At 54.0% G+C, this 18133-nt stretch overlaps 1 protein-coding gene across 1 annotated transcript in view; it reads right to left on the bottom strand.

Annotated features, from left to right (window-relative positions):
- HTT (huntingtin) overlaps positions 1-18133 on the bottom strand; it is a 131105-nt gene that overhangs the window by 34477 nt on the left and 78495 nt on the right. The window contains exons 35-41 of the mRNA XM_077750593.1: positions 17775-17923; positions 16620-16756; positions 14997-15113; positions 11169-11291; positions 10655-10890; positions 9209-9351; positions 10-186 (exon numbers count right to left, since the gene is read on the bottom strand). Coding sequence (XP_077606719.1) covers positions 10-186; positions 9209-9351; positions 10655-10890; positions 11169-11291; positions 14997-15113; positions 16620-16756; positions 17775-17923 — 1082 coding nt within the window. The remainder of the gene's footprint in view (positions 1-9; positions 187-9208; positions 9352-10654; positions 10891-11168; positions 11292-14996; positions 15114-16619; positions 16757-17774; positions 17924-18133) is intronic.

The following is an 18133-nucleotide window of genomic DNA, read 5'->3' as shown; positions in this document are numbered from 1 at the left end:
TCAACCAGCGGTGGTCGGTGTGGCTGACAAGCAGCAGGATCTGGCACCAGAGCAGCACGAGGGCCGGGTGCGTGGGCACCATGGCGCGCACCCGCGCGTTCAGCCCGTCCAGGCCGTAGAAACTGCCATCGCCGCTGTCCACCGTGAGGAGCCTGGAGGCGGCTGCTGTGATCCTCCGGAACATCCCTAGAAACAAGGCACAGGTAGAAGTGAGAGGGAAATGTCTCTCTGGGAGATTTTACATGAAAGGTACACCCTCAGCTCCGTCCCGTACTTACACAGGAAGTACTTACACAGCTAGCACCTCCCTGCCCCAGGCCTTCTCCCCGCCGCCGTTCCAAGTCCCCAGCTCGCCCCAAACCGCCCCTGTGCCGTGACAGCGGACCCGGCTCTGCCGAGGAGCGGGCAGCCTGCCCTCGGTGCCACAGGTCACCACCGTGGGACGGCGAGACCGCTCTGCAGGAGTGGCAGGACCCTCACGACACCCTAGTTGTGAAGTTGTAAACATTTCCTTGTGTGCAAAGAACCACAGGAGGTCTCGCGGACCCCAGGAAGTGCCCACGCCAGGCCCCAGCTCAGGCTCTGGGGGCTACTGAGAGAGCACAGGGCCGAAGCAGTCAGCCACCCGCTCCGCGTGCCACACCTAGTGACACACTACCCGTGAGCCTGTCCGCGGCATTGTCCTCAAGCCCTGGACAAATCCCCTCCAGAAACTAGAGATTTCATCCTACCCCCTCCTTAGGACCGATACAAAGTCCTCACGAGCACCCGTGCCAGGTGCCCCGGCTCCTCACGAGAGGGCCCTCACCCCAGGGCCCGCAGACATGCACGCGGCAGAAATCTTATTTTGGGTTTACCTTCTACAACATCCCCAGTGCAAAGGGGCCCTGACACGGGCAGGCCCTGACACGGGCAAACACAGACAGACCACACTTTGTGTGCCCCTACTGCTTTGTGATTGCTATGCTTCTCACCTGAGGCAGAGAATGAGAACTAAGCAAAGCAGGACGGTCACGGCACACAGCACGCGGCTGGCCTCCGGGGGCCCGCGGAGCACGGCACACATACTCAGAAATATAGTTCCAGCGAGGTGCCCAGCACTTGTCTCATCTCTGGCCCTGTTTCCAGGGTTTTCTCTGGGCGCGGCATGGACAGCACTGCCCTCCTGCCCACTCAGACCAGGCCGGGTCCTTCTCCGTGCCCTCCATTACTGCACTGGCTCCTTGTGGGCCCAGTGGGCACAAGGGAAGAGGCAAGTGCGGTCCTGAAGGGAGTCGGGCCATAGAGCACAGGGGGTGACAGACCAGGGAGGAGCAGGCTCACTGAACAGGGGCAGGAAACCCTGGGCAGAGCTGCGTTCCAGGTGCCCGGGCAGCAGCTACCACGGCTCTCCCATTTACTTGGCCCTGGCTGCACATCACCTGGGTCTCAGCTTTCTCATCTGCAAAATGGAATTAAGAGCAGCAGCTGCTTAGACAATGACACAGTAAAACCCGAGTGAAGGGCTCAGCACAGCACTGCGCAGAGCAAATGCTCAGCAAGCAGGGCTGCTAGAAAGTTCTCACGGCCTCTGGGGGCAGGGGCTGTCAGCAGAGACGAGGAGGAGTGGACGGGAGAGCAGACACGTCAGGCGGCTCGCTGGGGCGGGGAGGAGTCAAGAGCAATGCATCTACCCCCGTAAGTACGGGCCATGGGGGCAAACAGAAGCCGGAGAGAAGCAGCTGTGTCAGGGGCCGAGGGCAGTTTTTACCCTAAGTGTGATATGCCGGCAAGATGCCAAGTCCCAGTCAGGAGGCAGACGGACACGGGAGATGGAGGCAGCCAAGTCTGCGGGGTGACCCAGACATGTAGACGATGGCGAGTTCTCTTGCAGCAATGACTGAGGCAGGTTGCAAAGGGGACAGTCCTACTGAGAGGGAGGAGAGAGGCAGAGACAGAGACAGGGACTGGAAGAGACCCAGAGGAGAGGCGGAGACATCAGGAGAGAGAGAACAGATCAAGCACAGAAACTGGGAACAAGAATACCCAAAGGCGGAAAGACTTCTCTTCCCTGAATGATGTGTGGAAAACTGGCCATTCACAGAAAAAGAACAAACCTGGCCGTACCTTATTCCCTCACACACATTAACTTGAAATCAGACTTAGACGTAGGACCTGAAACCTACGTTCCTTCAGAACTCCTAGAAGGAAACAGCTCCTGATTAGGGTCTTGGCAACAATTTTTTGGACGTGCTGCCTCGAGCACAAGCAATAACATGAAAGATAAACAGGTGAGACCACGCCAGACTGAACGCTTCTGCGCAGCAAAGGAAATGACCAACAAATCGAAAGGGCAACCTATAGATTCGAAGAAAGTATTTGCAAACGGCACATCTCATAAGATGCCCCTTACCTCTCCACAACACATAAGGAACTTCTACAATTCAGTCACAGAAAAACAAAGACTCCAATTAATAAGCGGGCAAAAGACTGACACAGCCATTTGTTCAAAAAAAGACACACAAATGGCCAACCATCATCAGGGAAACGGCCACCAACCCCACCCACCCCCGCCCCCCGCCAGGACAGCTATTATCAAAAAGGCAAGCGTTGGCGAGGTGGAGAAAGGGGAGCCCTGCTGCAAACTGCTGCAGCCTCTGTGGAGAACAGTATGGACGCTCCTCAAGAAACTAAAAAAACTGCCACGCGATTCAGTGATCCCGCTTCTGAGCATTTACATGAAGGAAACAAAACCACGGTCTCAGGCACCTGCGCCCCCGTGTCTACTGAGCTGCTGCTCACAACACCCACAACACGGAAATGACATCAACATCCGTCAAGAGATGAATGAACGAAGCAGGTGTGGTGCATGTAAACAATGGTCATAAAAAGAGGAAGGAGATCCTGCCATTTGTAACCGCATGGACGGATCTCGAAGGCATTACACTAAATGAAGTAAGTCTGATGGGGGCGTCTGGGTGGCTCAGTCGGTTGAGCATCTGACTCTTGATTTCAGCTCAAGTCATGATCCCATGGTCACAGGATCAAGCCCCGCGTTAGGCTCCACACTGAGTAGAAACTGCTTGGGACCTTCTCTCTCTCTCTCTGCCCCTCCCCCACTCGTGCTTGCTCTAAAATAAAAATAAATAAAATTAAACACGTCAGACAAATAAAGACTAACACCACACGATCTCACTTACACGTGGAATCTGAAACGGCCACTCAGAGACCGAGCGCACATGGAGCTGCAGAGGACGAGGGGTGGGAGACTCGGGTGAAGAGGGTCAGAGGCACCAATCTCCAGTTATTCGCCCTGAGCCGCAGCATTCCGCACCCTGACTCTCGTTAATGCTGCAGTACGGCGCCTTGGAAAGGTGCTAAGAAAGCACATCTTAGGAAAACACAGAGTGTCACCGTGTGGGGTGATGGACGCTGCCTGAGCCCCCCGTGGCCATCACTCCACAGCGCCCCCGCACGCCCAGGCAGTATGCCACAGCCTTCGGCAGTAAAGCGTTACGAAGTCACGTCTGTCTCGGGAAAGCTGGCGGCGGGGGGACAGACACCAGGCACACGCACAGCTAAGAGGCTGGAAAGAAAGGGTCATGGAGGAAGGAGGGCGGGGGGGGGGTGTCTGTCCCACAGACGCAGGGGGAGCACACGAGGCCTCTGCGCACGTGTCCTGCTCACACGGTGACGGTGGAGAAAGCAGAGCGAGAGCCAAGCGCGAAGTGCAGGAAAACCTCCAGAGATGTTTGCTGTGAGAAGCTGTGAAGTGGGGAGAGAGGCCAGGGGAGGAACACGAGCTAAGAAGAGTCGGTGTGTTTCTAATTAGGGGCACAGTTCTCAGCACAGCCTCGGGCAGGAAGGAAAGACAACATGCACATTACTACACCCTGCACAACGGGGACGGGGAAGCGCGTGTGGGAGACTCAGGACTCACAGGGGACGGGGGAGAGCGTGCGGGAGACTCAGGACACACAAGGGACGGGGCAGGCGCGTGCGGGAGACTCAGGACACACAGGGGACAGGGGGGCACGTGCAGGAGGCTCAGGACATGAGGAGAAGAGTAGATGGGGAAGAGGAGCCGGGAGGAAGGGCTGGCAGGGCTGTGCCTCCCTGTCAGGTGTGCCAATCCCAGGAGGGTGGGAAGCAGAGCCGGGGGTGGTGGGACACACACAGACTGGTAAAGGCTCTAGAAAGCCCCCTGCCTGTCCGGAGCGCCTAGCAGGTGGCCGATGGGGCTGCGGGTCCTGCCGTGACACCCGCCTCTGATGTTCGCCACCTGGGAAATGCCTGGTTTCCGCCTCTATCAGGTGGCAGCCTGCGCCCTGAGGCCTGTCTTCCCGCGCAGCAGGGCTGCCGCTGCCAGGAAGCAGTCTGGGCCAAACAAGCCCCTGTAGAGGGCGCGGGCCGCTAAGAGCTGCACCAAAGAAACACAGGAAAAAGGACGCAGGTCACTTCCAGCCCAAGGCACCTTCTTATCTACCTTCCCTCTGCTGCTCCTCAGCCAGCAAGGCCGGGGTGCGGACCCCCAGGAAGGACAGGGGCCTGGGCTCCGGTCTCCATGCGGAGAAGAGCCCCCAGGGCACTGGGACATCGCCCTGCATGGGCACAGGGATGGGAACAGCCCTCTGCTGGGGGCCACGGAGACGATGCGTGCTCGTCATAGCAGCTATGTGGGGAGTGCGAGTACCTGGCCGGGTTAGAAGGTGCTCAGGGTGGGGCCTCCCTCCCCAGCCTCAGGCAGCGACCACCGGGGGAAGGAAGGCCCAGGGCACAATGTCCAATGTGACTGGGAGGCCGGGGGAGCCAGGTGGGCCTGGTGACACTGACAAAGGACTGAAGGGCACCCTGGGGCAGGAGGGCACCCGGAGGCTGTGCACAGGGCAGGCTCCCCTTGTCCTGTCCCCCGGAGCTGAGGTCGGTCCAGGAGCCCTGCAGGCAGGGCTGGGGCGGGTGGGAGAAGCAGGCTGGGGAGGCAGGGGCTCTTGCGTCACTGGACTCCCGGGGGGTGGGATAGGCCATCGGCAACCCAGGCAGTTCAGTGTCAGAGAGGACGAAGGGCTGGAAAAATCTGGGTGGGGTTTTCATTCTGGGTTTTACCATACGCCCTTTTGGGGCCTCAGCTCTGTCCTCAGTAAAAAGGGGGGGGTCTCGCAGAGCCGCGCTAAGGACGGATGGGGCACCGCCCCACCCCCGCAGCCCATGGTCGCGCAGAGCGACCCTCCGCAGGCCCCACCTCACTGCAGAGTGTGACTGGATCAGTGTCCATGTTGTTACTGTGGTAGGAACCGTGTTCTCCTCCTTCCAGCCTTCCTGCATGCGGGGGGCAACACTGACCCTTCCGGAAGCACCGCGAAGGAGCTCTGCCAGCCTTCCCACTCTGCCCGCAAGGAGGGAAGCGAGCATGCGGTGCCTGCCTTTGGCCACCCCCGGCCCTGCTTCCAGGAGGGTTGGGAACGGCTCTATCGCCCACTGCTGCCCTTGGTGGGGCGGGCATCTGGACCTCGGTGGGGAAGGGCGCGCGATGCGGACTTGGACTCCAACACAGTGAGCAGCCTGGACTGACTATGGCCACTGGCCAGAGGGCTTCAACCCAGGCCTCGGCCCGTGCCTTGCGTCCTGCCACCTGCTTCTAACTGGCTCATCTCGGCGGAGAGGACAGGGTGTTAGTTACCCAGGTTCATAGGAGACCAGGTGTATTTCTGGGCTATTGTGTTTATGTTGGATTGAATCTGAAACACGCAAACGATTTTGGATTCATATCCCCTTCCCTAAGGGACTGGAGTCAGAAGTCAAGGCCATTATTCAGACTAGTTCCTATTTTGAGAAATAATACCTGAAAGGGGCAAATTTGAAAGTCTCCATTTTTAGTGGAGGAGTGGAATTCACTGCCTTTGTTTAAGCAAAGCATAAATAAAAATTACCAACTCTGTGTGAAGTGCACCCTATTTATATAAAAGTACGCGATGGCTTACTTAAACTCCATCTCAAAACCAACCATGGTGATTCTGTCCCCCAGGATCTTTAAAAGAAACGCAAAGTAAACAAGACGGAAAGAGACATTTATATACACAGACACCTTACTTGCAAACACTGAACCAATGAACAGCCTCCGAAGATAAGGCAGCAAAGTCCACGTGCCTGGCACCAAGTCCCCCCACTCCCTGTCCTGGTAGAGCAGCCACGAGCCACTTGGGGCTCTTCAAGCTTAAGTCAATTTAAATTAAATAAAATGAAAAACAGCTCCTTAAACCCACTAGCCACATTTCAAGTGCCCAAAAGCCACACGTGGCTGGAGGCAAGTGGATCAGTGCACATGGAATGTTCCCACAATGCAGGAAGCACTCTAGGCGGCCCTGCAGTGGACCAGTGAGAAGAGAAGAGCAGGAAGTGAGAGCGGCGAGCTGCCGCACACCCTGAATGGCACAGAACTCCATGTGACGTGCAGAAGGACACAGAACAGGTCACTCTTGTCCCAAAAGGGTTAGAAAGCAGCATTCAGAGATGAACTGGTGTCCTGGGATCAGACCCAAACCAGCCGATGGCCAAATTATCAAAATGACCGACATGCTAAAAATGACCTATTATTCACATGGCATAATTATTTTCTCAACTTATTACAGTGCGTCAGTGACACATAAATCCAAAGATCTTCAAAACAAAAATTCTTTCAACATTAGTTAAAATGAAGAGGGCTTGAAACTCGAGTCCGTTGGAAAATTCAGTGCCGGCCATGCCAGTGTCCACGGGCGACAGCCACAAAGACGCCTCCTTCTCCGCGACCCCAGCCCCCACCTGCCTGCCCAGTCACGCTCTGACCCTTGCCCATGCGCTCCCAGGGGCCTTCAGGCCTCAGCCGAACAGATCCCAGACCCCGCCCTCCCTCCTCACCCCGCCTTTGCCTATCACCACACTGCCTGCGTCCTTCCCCGGAAACAGCCAGACTGCTGCTTCTCTGTACACTGTCCTCCCCACCGGACTGCGAGAGCCACATCGCCTGGCTGACCACCACGCACCCAGAGCGCAGCCCGGGCCGGTGGACTGGGCACGTCCTTGCCAGATGAAGAAAGGCGGAAAAGGACAGCTGCCTCTTGCTCGGACGTGTGTACACGATGTGCGTGTTTTAATCTGTACTAAAGTCACATGCACACAACTTAAACACCCAGTAACAGAGAGGGGCGCTGACCTTACGAGTGCCCTGCCCCGTCACCTTCAGGCAACCGCTTGTTGTCTTCTGTCTCTACGTCTCACACTTGCCTCCAATATTCCACTCGACGTGCTTAACTGCTCATAGCAGACCATCGACAATCTACTCCTCTGGCCTTCCTGTCAGGAAGTAATCCTTGCTCCCTCTCGATGAACACTGCCCAACCTGTCACCTGTCCGTGAGGGCCAGCACACTGGAGGCTCACACACTCACACGCATAGGATCATGCCGGGGCTGAGACCACAGGTGGCCAGAGGCTCTCCTTCTGGCCACGGGGAAGAAGCCCATTGAAGGACAGAGGCGACACAGCAATCAGAGCCGAAGCGTGGCAATACTCAACATGACAACAGAATTCAAACACCTGAGGTGCTCGTTCCTAAAGAGAACAGTGACCCCTATACTTCCAGGACCTCAGACCAGTAATTGCTTCTCTTGCCGCAGCGTCGGAAGGCGTCCTGCCCCGGCCACTGGCACTGCTGATCTGCTGAGTCATGCTGAGTAGTGGTTAGAGACTCTCTCGACTAGAGAGGAGATGCAGCTCACTCACGTGACCTATCAATTCAAGTTATCACAGTTTTAGTTCTATTGCCTCCTTAGCCTCTATTATTTTTTGTTGTGTCAGCTTTATAATTTTTTAAACATTTATTTATTTGTGAGAGACAGACAGAATGAGTGGGGAAGGGACAGAGAGAGGGGGTGAGAGAATCCCAAGCAGGTTCTTCGCTGCCAGCACAGAGCCTGAGGCGGGGCTCGAACTCCCAAACCGTGAGATCATGACCTGAGCCTAAACCAAGAGACAGACGCTCAAATGACTGAGCCACCCAGGCACCCCTTGCTGTGTGGTAGGGTCCTCTCCTTAAGGAAAGAAATCAAACATCAAGACAACCTGACTACACAAGTAAGTGACAACATCCCTCATGACCTTGTAACAGGAAAGCAGTTAGTCAGACTATCTGTTTATGTGTTATTGTATACAAGAGACAAAGAAATAAAAAAATATATAAAAAACTACACCACATGGTGTTTGGGGCTCAGTTCTTTGGGTACGAACGCAACTGAGCAGTGCCGGCAGGAATAAAGTTGCTTCCTCGAAAAAAAAAAGCCTCGGTGTCACGACTCTCTGTGCAAGAATCCTGCTACAGTTGGGTCAACTTTAGATATGATTATATAAACCCCAACAATGCAAGATGACATTAGTGACCCTTCCATCCTCTACTGCTTCTTCTACCTTTTGCTCCCAAATTAAGTTAGCTTCTCTTTTATTTTCCTCAGAAATTAACACATTTTCATTCTGTTCTGAAACTACAGTTACAAGTAACTTTTCAATGTTTATTCACACTTTGGGATTATAAAACTAGCATGGAGGAGGGCACTTGTGGGGATGAGCACTGGGTGTTATATGGAAAACAACTTGACAGTAAACTATTTACAAAATAAATAAATAAAACTGAAAACTCAAACAAAACTTATATCATGATTACGTAAATATAGTTCCCAACAAAGCTAAGGAACCTAAAAGAATGACATTTCTTTCTATACGTCCTTGGTCATGTTATTTGTTTTTCCTAGAGATTAGAATTGCCTCTCATTTTTCCTGCTAAGAGAAGAAATCTATGGCTGTACCCCATAACTAAAGTCTTCCAGCCTCTCACTCATTCAATCTAAACCAGGGCATTCTTCTTGAAAACACTCATTTCGTCTTGGAAAACACTGACTGTCCAAATGCAGATCAGCTGCTTCCTATGCAAGCTGCATGGCTGCCATCTGTGACTTCTTTCTTCAGGTCACTGTCCTTTTATCTCCACAATCGTATATAAAGGTACAAAAAGACCTTGGGCCTCCAAATCTTTAAAAGAGAAGGAAGTCCTCAGGTTTACTCTTTTCACCAACAACACATTTTCTAATGCACAGTGAGCAGGGCAGAGCTTGCACTGGGCACCAAGTTCCCACCTCTGAGAGTGCACAGTACAGGACAGAGACCGCACAGATGCTCTATGCAGCTCAGTCTGAGGCACCTACCCGACTTGAAGATGTGGATGAGACACATGAGCAGGGTACCCAGTTCTTGGCAATAGAACGTATGTTGCTGTTCACTCATTTCCACTCTGAGCTGCTTTGTAACAATATCCTCCAAAAGAATGCCAACCAGTTGTAGCAGAAATCTTCAAAGAAAGGGAAAAATATGATGGTGAATTAGGTGACTGTTACAGAGCACTCATGTGACAGATGGTAGACACGGGTGGAATAAAGATATAAGTGAAGTGAACAAAGTGTAGCATTTAGTACCATCCCTTTGGATCAACTCACTTTCTCTCTCTGCACATCACCTCCCTCACTTGTGAGATAGCAGTAAAGATATCACTTCAGGACTGTTAATAGGCTAAAACGACATTTGGCGTTTTGTTTTTCTTAATGTATTTATTTCTGAGAGCCAGAAAGAGACACAGCATAAGCAGAGGAGGTGCAGAGAGAGAGGGAGACACAGAATCCGAAGCAGGCTCCAGGTTCTGAGCTGTCAGCACAGAACCCGACGCGGGGCTCAAACTCATGAACTGTGAGATCATGACCTGAGCCGAAGTTGAACACTCAACCGACTAAGCCACCCAGGCGCCCTGACATGCAGTGTTTCTTTAAAGCTTTGCAAACCATAAAGCGTCACAGAAACAGAAGCTGACAATCCATTATAGGAATTTAATGTTTTGGATCCACTTTAGCCACCTGCTTAAATGTAGCAGAGGGAGCCATGGGCCACCTTGTTGAACTTGAACACAAGAGGGTGTCAAGCAGGTTTACTGGATTTACCTCCACAAACACACAAGCATCTCCACTGAGGATCAATCAAGGGGCAGCTACACGGATGACCTGCCTAGAAGGAGCACGTCAGCACAAAGCTCGCTCCCGGGACATCTCGCCAGCTCTACCCTACTGAGCACACCCGGGATGTAGAAATGGTGGCCGGAGGCCCGTCTACGCAACAAGCATTTACTGGGCCTGACTTGTGGTCACTGCCTCAAGGAGGTTCCAAAGAATCTGCGAGGGCAGACACGATCTGACGCCACAAGCACAGCCAGGGGAGTGCAGTGGGAACGGCCACGCTGGCGGGAAGGAGGATTTAGTACTGACTGCTTACAACGGCCAACACGCATGAGAATACAAAGGAGACTGACTTTTAGCGGGTCTTCTTAGATTTTTAAATTCCCTTCAGCACAGAGGGCACACCGCCCTCAGCCCCCACCGCCAGGGTGAGCCACTGTGTGGTCTTTAACGAGGACGCCAGACGCGATGTGACAGAGCTGCAGGACAGACACGGACCCGGGGCCACAGGTGAGGCACGTCGGGCAGAGCAAGCACACACACAGACCTCTATGCCCCACTCGCGGCGCTGAAGCGACACCGGGAGTGACCGCAGACTTACGGACGGGCCGCAGGCCACTGGCTGCTCAAAGGCGCAGAAAGAGAGCATACCTTGAGAATGTTTCTTCCGGCAGGCTCTTCATTTGTGTCCCTTCACTGTGTTCTTCCGGTGTCGAAGTACTGTCCCCCTCTCTTAGCCTATTAATTATTGGACAGGAGATTAAATACGGAGAGAAGGAGAGCTCCTGGATACGAGAAAGAACAATGTCCTCAGTGGACTGGGAGATGAGAACCCTCAAAATGGCCAGGATTCCTGATATCCACAGCTGAACAGTGCTCACGGGTGCCTGAAAGAAAAGCATACGATATAAAGTAAAAAGAGAATTAAATTTTTCCTAACTGCCAGTTTCATGAATGAAAATGACCCCTGTTTTACCATTCTATCAAGAAAGCCAATATATTGTCATTAGTTCAAAAGTGTGGTCCCAGATAAGCAGCATCAATGCCATCTGGGAATTGGTTTACAATGCAAATTCTCAGCCCCAGCAGGGCCCTAAGGCAGCTGACGAACCGCCGCACCACAAGGTGATGAAGCCGAGACACCGTCACGACGCGGGACACTCACCATTGTGTCTGGAGTGACGAACATACTCCGTAGAAGCATGTCCACGGGACGGAGGGAAGAAGGGGCCAGAATCTCAAATAAAGTATTCAGGACACCAAGGGCTTCATGAGAATCGATGTGCATCTGTTGCAATCAAACATCACAAAGGTTTTCCCGTAAGCCAACAAAAATGTTAACATTTCTACTTCAAGTTAGGTACCTCAAGGTCAAATGACCTTGACCGTCCCATCAGCAGCAGCCCTGCATTTGAATGCATCTTCACGTTAGCAGTGAAGCGAGCAAACAGCCTTTAGAGTGCTGTGGCTGCAAAAGGTTTTCTGCAAGGGAAATCTTCTCATTTAGATTTTACTATGTCAACAATGTTTGTTTTCTCTAAGAATCCAAATACCTGAAAAGTATGAAAAAACCAGCTGGAACTGCACCAGCTGGGATGATCCCCTGGCACGTTCTGGGATGAGTCCCTAACGCAGCTCTCCGTACACACATCATGTACCTAAGTGGGGTGTCAACCACATTCTTGCCTTCTTTGCCTTCCCTGCACTCCATCCCTACTGGGCCGGTTACGATGAGTATTAACAGGTTGGCGGACGGTTAACTTGTGAACACCACGGGGGCCGAATGCACCCCCCCCACACACACACAGTTGAAAATTCATGTGTAACTTCTGACTCCCCCTACTAACAGCCTACTGCTGACCAAAAGCCTAGCCAGTGACACAGTGAGTGACACGTACTGTGTACGTGTATTATGTGTTCTCACAACACTGGGAGCTAAAGAAGACAAAATGTTATTAAGAAAATCATAAGGAAGACGAAATATGTCTGTAGTACCGCCCTGTACTTGGGGAAAAGCATCCACAGGGAAGTGGACCTGTGCAGTTCAAACCTTGTTTTCCTGGGGTCGACTGTACAGACTCTTGAACTTTCCCCATTTCCTATAATCACTCTCTCTCACTCACACACACACACACACACACACACACACACACACACACACACACAGTTTTAAGTTGTTTTCAACTCTGCTTTTTTTTTTCTTAAAAACACAATGGAGGGGAGCCTGGGTAGCTCAGTCAGTTAAGCGTCCGACTATGGCTCAGGTCATGATCTCAGTTTGTAGGTTCGAGGCCCACATCTGGCTCTGTGCTGACAGCTCAGAGCCTGGAACCTGCTTCAGGTTCTGTGTCTCCCTCTCTCTCTGCCTCTCCCCTGCTCACACTCTGTCTCTCTCTCTCTGTCTCAAAAATAAACATAAAAAAAAAAAATCTGACATTTTTAACAGATGCAAAATATTCCAACCTAAGGTTCTACCATAACGTGTTCAGCCGCCGCCTTCCTGACATCATTGCTAAGAGCGTGTCCACACCCAGGAAACATGGTGTGTTTCTCACGCGCCTATGTGTCCCCCTCAGTGAGGAAACCATCCCGAGAGCCTGTGCTCGCCCGTTTCTTCCCCCTGGGCCTGCACCTGCCCCTCCAGCCCCGGCTCTTCTAGGTCCCCAGGAGGAGCGCGTGTGCCCACAGCAGGTGACCCCAGTGAGTGCTGTGGGGGCGATCCTCCCCTCCGTCTCTGCCCCCAGTGAACCCTGAGCGTTCCCTCCGCCTCCGGCCGCCGCCCCCCAACCTGTTCCTTCTCAGCTTCCTTCCCAGGCCTCACGCTCACACCTGAGCCAGGCTTCTGCACCCTCCACGCCCCTCGTCCGCTCCCCGGTGGGCTCCAGGCTCCTAAATGCAGGGTCAGCTTCCAGCTTGCCTGCTCAGCCCTCTCTTCCCCCACAAAATGCCTTCCTTCCTTGGCTTTAACAATGTCCCCCCTCCCTCCACCTCCTCCGCAGACTCATCCTCACCTCCAGCCCCTAAGCTCAGAGCTCAGCCTTCTCCTTGCCCCCATCTACCTGGGACCAGCTCCCACGGTGACCTCTTCCCATCCCGACGTTCACCCGCTGCCCAGCTGTGTCTTGACAACGGCAGACTCAGACATCCAAGTGCCCACCTTGGCTCCCTGGGTGCCCTTGGGCGTGCCGGCTGCACACATCCGAAGTGGGTCCTCCCCCCGACCTGGGCACCCCCTGCCCGCGGGGAAGACAGGGCGCCTCCCTCCTCACACCGGCACGGAAGCCGAGAGCAAAGCTTACTGGCTCTGCTTTCACGCTGCGTCTGGCAGGCGGCTACTGCTGGCCACACGGTGCCCCTCCCGGTGCACGCCGCCCCGTGCCTCATGCAGGTCCCCTGCTCTGCGTGCAGGCCCACCCTGAGGCCGTCCTCAGCTCTCAAATCACACCAGGCCACCCTCTACAGGCCTCCCCAGGCCCAAGGGGCCCTCCCCAACGCCCAGGCCCTCGCTGCCCTCCCCACTCCCCACGGCCGCTCTCTTCCACCCATACGCCTCTCGATGTTCTGTGAACCCACTGGGCAGGCTCCCACCTCAGGCTCTGCACCGCTGACCAGCCTAGAGAGCTCTAACCCGGTCAAGTCCACACAAACTTAGCAACGTAGCCCCGCCCCAACCTCTCCTCTCTCCTCGGCCTTGCCTCCAGTCCCTGCTGTCATCTGGTTTTACACATGTGACTACTTCCTGTTGTCTGTCACCTCCAGCTCCAGCCAATAAAACCGTCACTCCGAGAGGGCAGCCTCTCCACGGGCGCTGCTCACGCCGGGTCTGCGGCGGGGGCCGAGGGCCCCTGCACGTCCACGGGGAAGGCGCACCTGCGCTCAGCCGCCCGGCGGGCGCTCGGCAGCGTCTCACAGACGTGCTCTCACACGGTTCACGGCGCACGTTCACCAGGCATCCCAGCCTTCAGCCTCCACCTGCCTCAGGCTGTGTGTGTGGCAAGTAAGTGGCTGGAGGAAAGACCTGGACTGTTATTCTAGACACGGGTCCACGGCCACGGAATCCAGGACCACGTTAAGACATCTCATTCCCCAATTTATTAAAACTGCCATAATCAGTATCCTCAGAAGCCAAGACTCTGTCCCTCCTGAGTGGCTTCGGGATGACAGGATGACAGGTCCCCTGGGAAATGAGAATGGGGCCGAAGCTCTGAAGACAGCACCTGCTACCGCCGCATGTCGACACATTCGCCCCAACCACCAGGAGCCAGAAGCCTGGCACGTTACCCGAACCGCCTGCTTCCTTGGCGGGGACGGTCAAGGTGAACAGACACGGTCGCCGAGTGCACCCAGAGCGCTGCCGACAGCTGCGGTTTCCTCCCTGCCGCCTCCAGGGGACACCCCGGCACCCTGTTTACGAAGGTGCTGCCGCGGGCACAGGGCATCCTGCCCGCTGACGCCTGGCGGCAGCCGTGGCCCACAAACCATGCAATGGGGGCCCCGTTCTGCACAGCACAGCCAGCTCCTCCTTCCACCGCCATCCCGGGAACAACTGATCGCACTGTTTGCTTACAGACATTCCGACTGAACGACGGACCACTCCTGAACTGCTTTATGAGTGATAAGGAAAAACACACGTGAAGGTCACATAAAACGCCCGAGTGAGCAGAATGAGGGAGGCGGCGCCACCAGACAGGAAAGGCCTCGGCCCTGGAGTCAGCCCGGCATGCCCCAGCTGTGTACCCCTGGGCGGGCCGCATAACAGCTCTGAGCTGTGGACCGCTCTGTTGTCTTATGAAGCAAGAGACAACAGCAACCTGAGAAGGTCACTGAGAATAAACGAAAATCCCTGCCCTGTGACTAGCACCGATAAGGCACTGATAAGGATTGCAAACCAAATCTGTGAAATACCAGTCACAAGCGCCGCCTCGTAGAGGAGCCTCTGCCACTTACAAACGCATCACAGTGACCGCACGGCAGACACAGACAGGGCACAAACCTGCTGCTTGGCCAGCATCGGGAGGATGACGTCGGCGACCTGCCGGGACAGCCGCTTCCACTTATCCTCGCTCTCCCTGTGACACTGCTGCAGCACCAGGATGAACATCTCCAGCACCTGCGGGGACAGGCAGGTCAGACGCCAGGGCGCGGACGCACGCGAGGCCCGGGGAGGGCCTGCTGCCCCCGACGCAGCCCTGGTCTGGGGACTCACGGCACGTGGGACACGGGAAGAAAGCCCAAGGGCACAGCCCAGCTGCACGCTCCTCGGGCTCTCCCACCATCGCAGTACTTCTGTGGAATTTACAACATCTCACCATCAGAAAAAAGGCACAAAAAGAAAGTCAAATTTATATAAACTTGTGGAAAAACACGAACACAGCCTTGACTAAGCTGTTCTACAGATGCCTCATGACTTTTGTGTATGTTAATTCCAACTCGGTGCTCTTTACGAAGGGAATCTCCTACCGAGCAGTACTTGCCTTCAGAAGAGTATCCACGGTCGAGCACCAGTTCTGAACAAAGATCTCTAAAACCCTGTTTTTGTAAATAAAGTTTTATCGGCACACAGTATACCCCTTCATGACCACACGGGCTGGGACGTCGTCCACAGCAGCTGGCGTGAGGGGTCGGAACCGACATCCTACAGCCTGCGACACTGAAAATGCCTGTCACCTGCGTGTTTAGAGAAGACGCTGTCACCTGGCCTACACGAGCGCCACAGGGAGACGCGCCACCTAGGCCCGCTCTCCACAGAGCCGGCCCCGACGGCCCCTCCACAGCTGCCTCTCCGTTCCGGGGGCCTGGCGGCCCTTCTCCCCCAGGAGGGGAGCGTGCGCTCCATGCCGACTCTCCTCAGCAAGGCTGGCCAACCCCGTCCTCTAGAAAGGAAGAAGAGGTCCCCGAGTGCGTGTGGCTGACAGGCCTCTCTAGGCCTCCCTCCAACCCAGTGTGCTTGGTACTTTACGTTGCAATTGTGGGGTTTCATTAAACATCACAGAGATTCACCGAAACAAGAATGCACAAGGAAAGCGTTTCCACGAGAGAAGCTTATGACTTTATGATTCAAAGACCAATAGCCTAACAAGAATTCTGAAACACTGAGGGCCAGGCAAGCGTTCAAGCTAAGAGCAAGTCACTCTGCATGCGGGCCACCCGGAACAGCCTGAAATTCCTGCTCCACCTTAAGGAACACAAAATGACAACCAGCACAGAAGAAAAGGCCCTGGTCTTACCTACAACATATGGTAAACAGACGTACAAATAAAGCCTTTGGATTACTTTAGATGCAAGATTTTTAAAATCATTTTTTAGAATTCTATCATTTTGGTCAATGTCAATTAATTGATTTCTGGTCATTTTGGAAAACAGTGTTTCCCACATATTGACTTCTTTGAATGACCCCGTGACCATCAGCCGGATGGTAGGTAATCCCCTGACGTGGCTGCACGGCTTTAAAGACCAAGCCCCAGCAAGCGTATTGCTCTCTGGCATCTCCTGAGCCCCAGAGCCCAGGGTGGCACAAAGGAACACCCTGTAACTGGCGGACGGCGGGCCACGGGCCACGTCTCCCCTCCCCTGCAGGGCAGGTGCAGGGCCACTGGGCGCCCCTCACTCTCCTTACCTGATGGTACTGGATGAGTCTCAGCAGCATGGACACCACCACCTCTTTCTGGGTTTCAAGCTCTTTTCCTGCGTCAGCTTTATTGGCCCCTCTCAGTACAAACAGGTCATGGACTATCGGCTGCAGAGCCGGTATGGCTGCGGGCACAAAAAGACAGCCTCAGAAGGCACCACATAATGTTTATTCTTGTAGATGGAGATGAACACCTCCCAAATAGGTCCAAAAAATAAAACCCTAGAGACGCTTGGTAGCCTTGGTAGGCTTGGTCGGTTAAGCGTCTGACTTCAGCTCAGGTCAGGGTCTGCGGGTTCGAGCCCCACACTGGGCTCTGCGCTGACAGCTAGGAGCCTGGGGCCTGCTGTGGAGTCTGTGTCTCCCTCTCTCTCTGCCCCTTCCCTTGCTTGCACTCCCTCTCTCCCTCCCTCAAAAATAAATATTAAAAAAATAATAAAGAATAACAAAAAGTTCAAAGAAGGTTTACAGTTTATCCTTTATTTTTTTAAATTTTTAAAATGTTTATTTTTCAGCACAAGTTGGGGAGGGGCAGAGAGAGAGGGAGACACAGAATCCCAAGCAGGTTCCAGGCTCTGAGCTGTCAGCACTGAGCCCGACGCGGGGCTCAAACCCATGAAATATGAGATCGTGACCTGAGTCAAAGTCGGACGCTCAACCGACAGAGCAGCCCAGGTGTCCCAAGTTTACTGTAAAACCACAGCCTCATAACCCAGTGCAGGAGGCTGCTGGGGCAGCTGACCGTCTCCTGTGGTGCGTACTAGCCTCTACAGAGAACCAGGCAGAACAGAAGGTCCTGTTCCAAGGCCAAGTCACTGCCTCCAGTGTCCCTAAAGAAGCCGGATTTCTCAGGTTTTCTGTGTTTCATGTAATTAGACCAGAGTATCTGTATCAGACTCGCTCTGTGCCTTACATCGCCCTGTTCCTTGTATTTTCACCTCAGTCGGTTATAAGCTCCCGACAGTAGAGTGTGCTCGATCCCTTCCGCAGCATCTTTAAACCACGTGCACACGCGCGCCACACACGCACACACGCGCGCACACACAGAGCAGCCGTGGACACAGTCAGAAGCCGGCGCGATGGAGAGCAGCCCTGTCGAGCACACCAGTACTGAAGGCCGCCACGGAAGGGGTGTCCCGTTACCATGTGTCACAGCCTTCCTCCCGCTGGCCATGATGCCGTCACAGAGCTGAATGATCTTAGGGATTCCAATGATCTGTTTTGAATGATAGCGCTCATAAGACAATAATACCAGGAAGAAAAAGATGTTTGGAATAATTGCCTCTGATTCCCTAGGGAAAAAAAACATGCATTTAGATGATTCCTTTTAAAATTAATGATACACAACCAATGTAAACATGAAATTACTCATGATTCCAAGTTGAGAAAGAGCAAAAGAGAAAGGGAGAGAGCCAGGGAGGGGAGGGGAGCAAGTGGTGAGAGTGAGGGGCGGGAAGCAAAGGAGAGGGTGGTGGAGAGACTGAGGGGAGAGAGAGGGGGAG

This window comes from Crocuta crocuta, unplaced genomic scaffold (assembly GCF_008692635.1).
Source record: "Crocuta crocuta isolate KB4526 unplaced genomic scaffold, BGI_CrCroc_1.0 scaffold179, whole genome shotgun sequence".
Lineage (NCBI taxonomy): Eukaryota > Metazoa > Chordata > Mammalia > Carnivora > Hyaenidae > Crocuta > Crocuta crocuta.
Note: the sequence above shows the minus strand (reverse complement) of the source record. Positions and strands in the feature narration are given on the sequence as shown.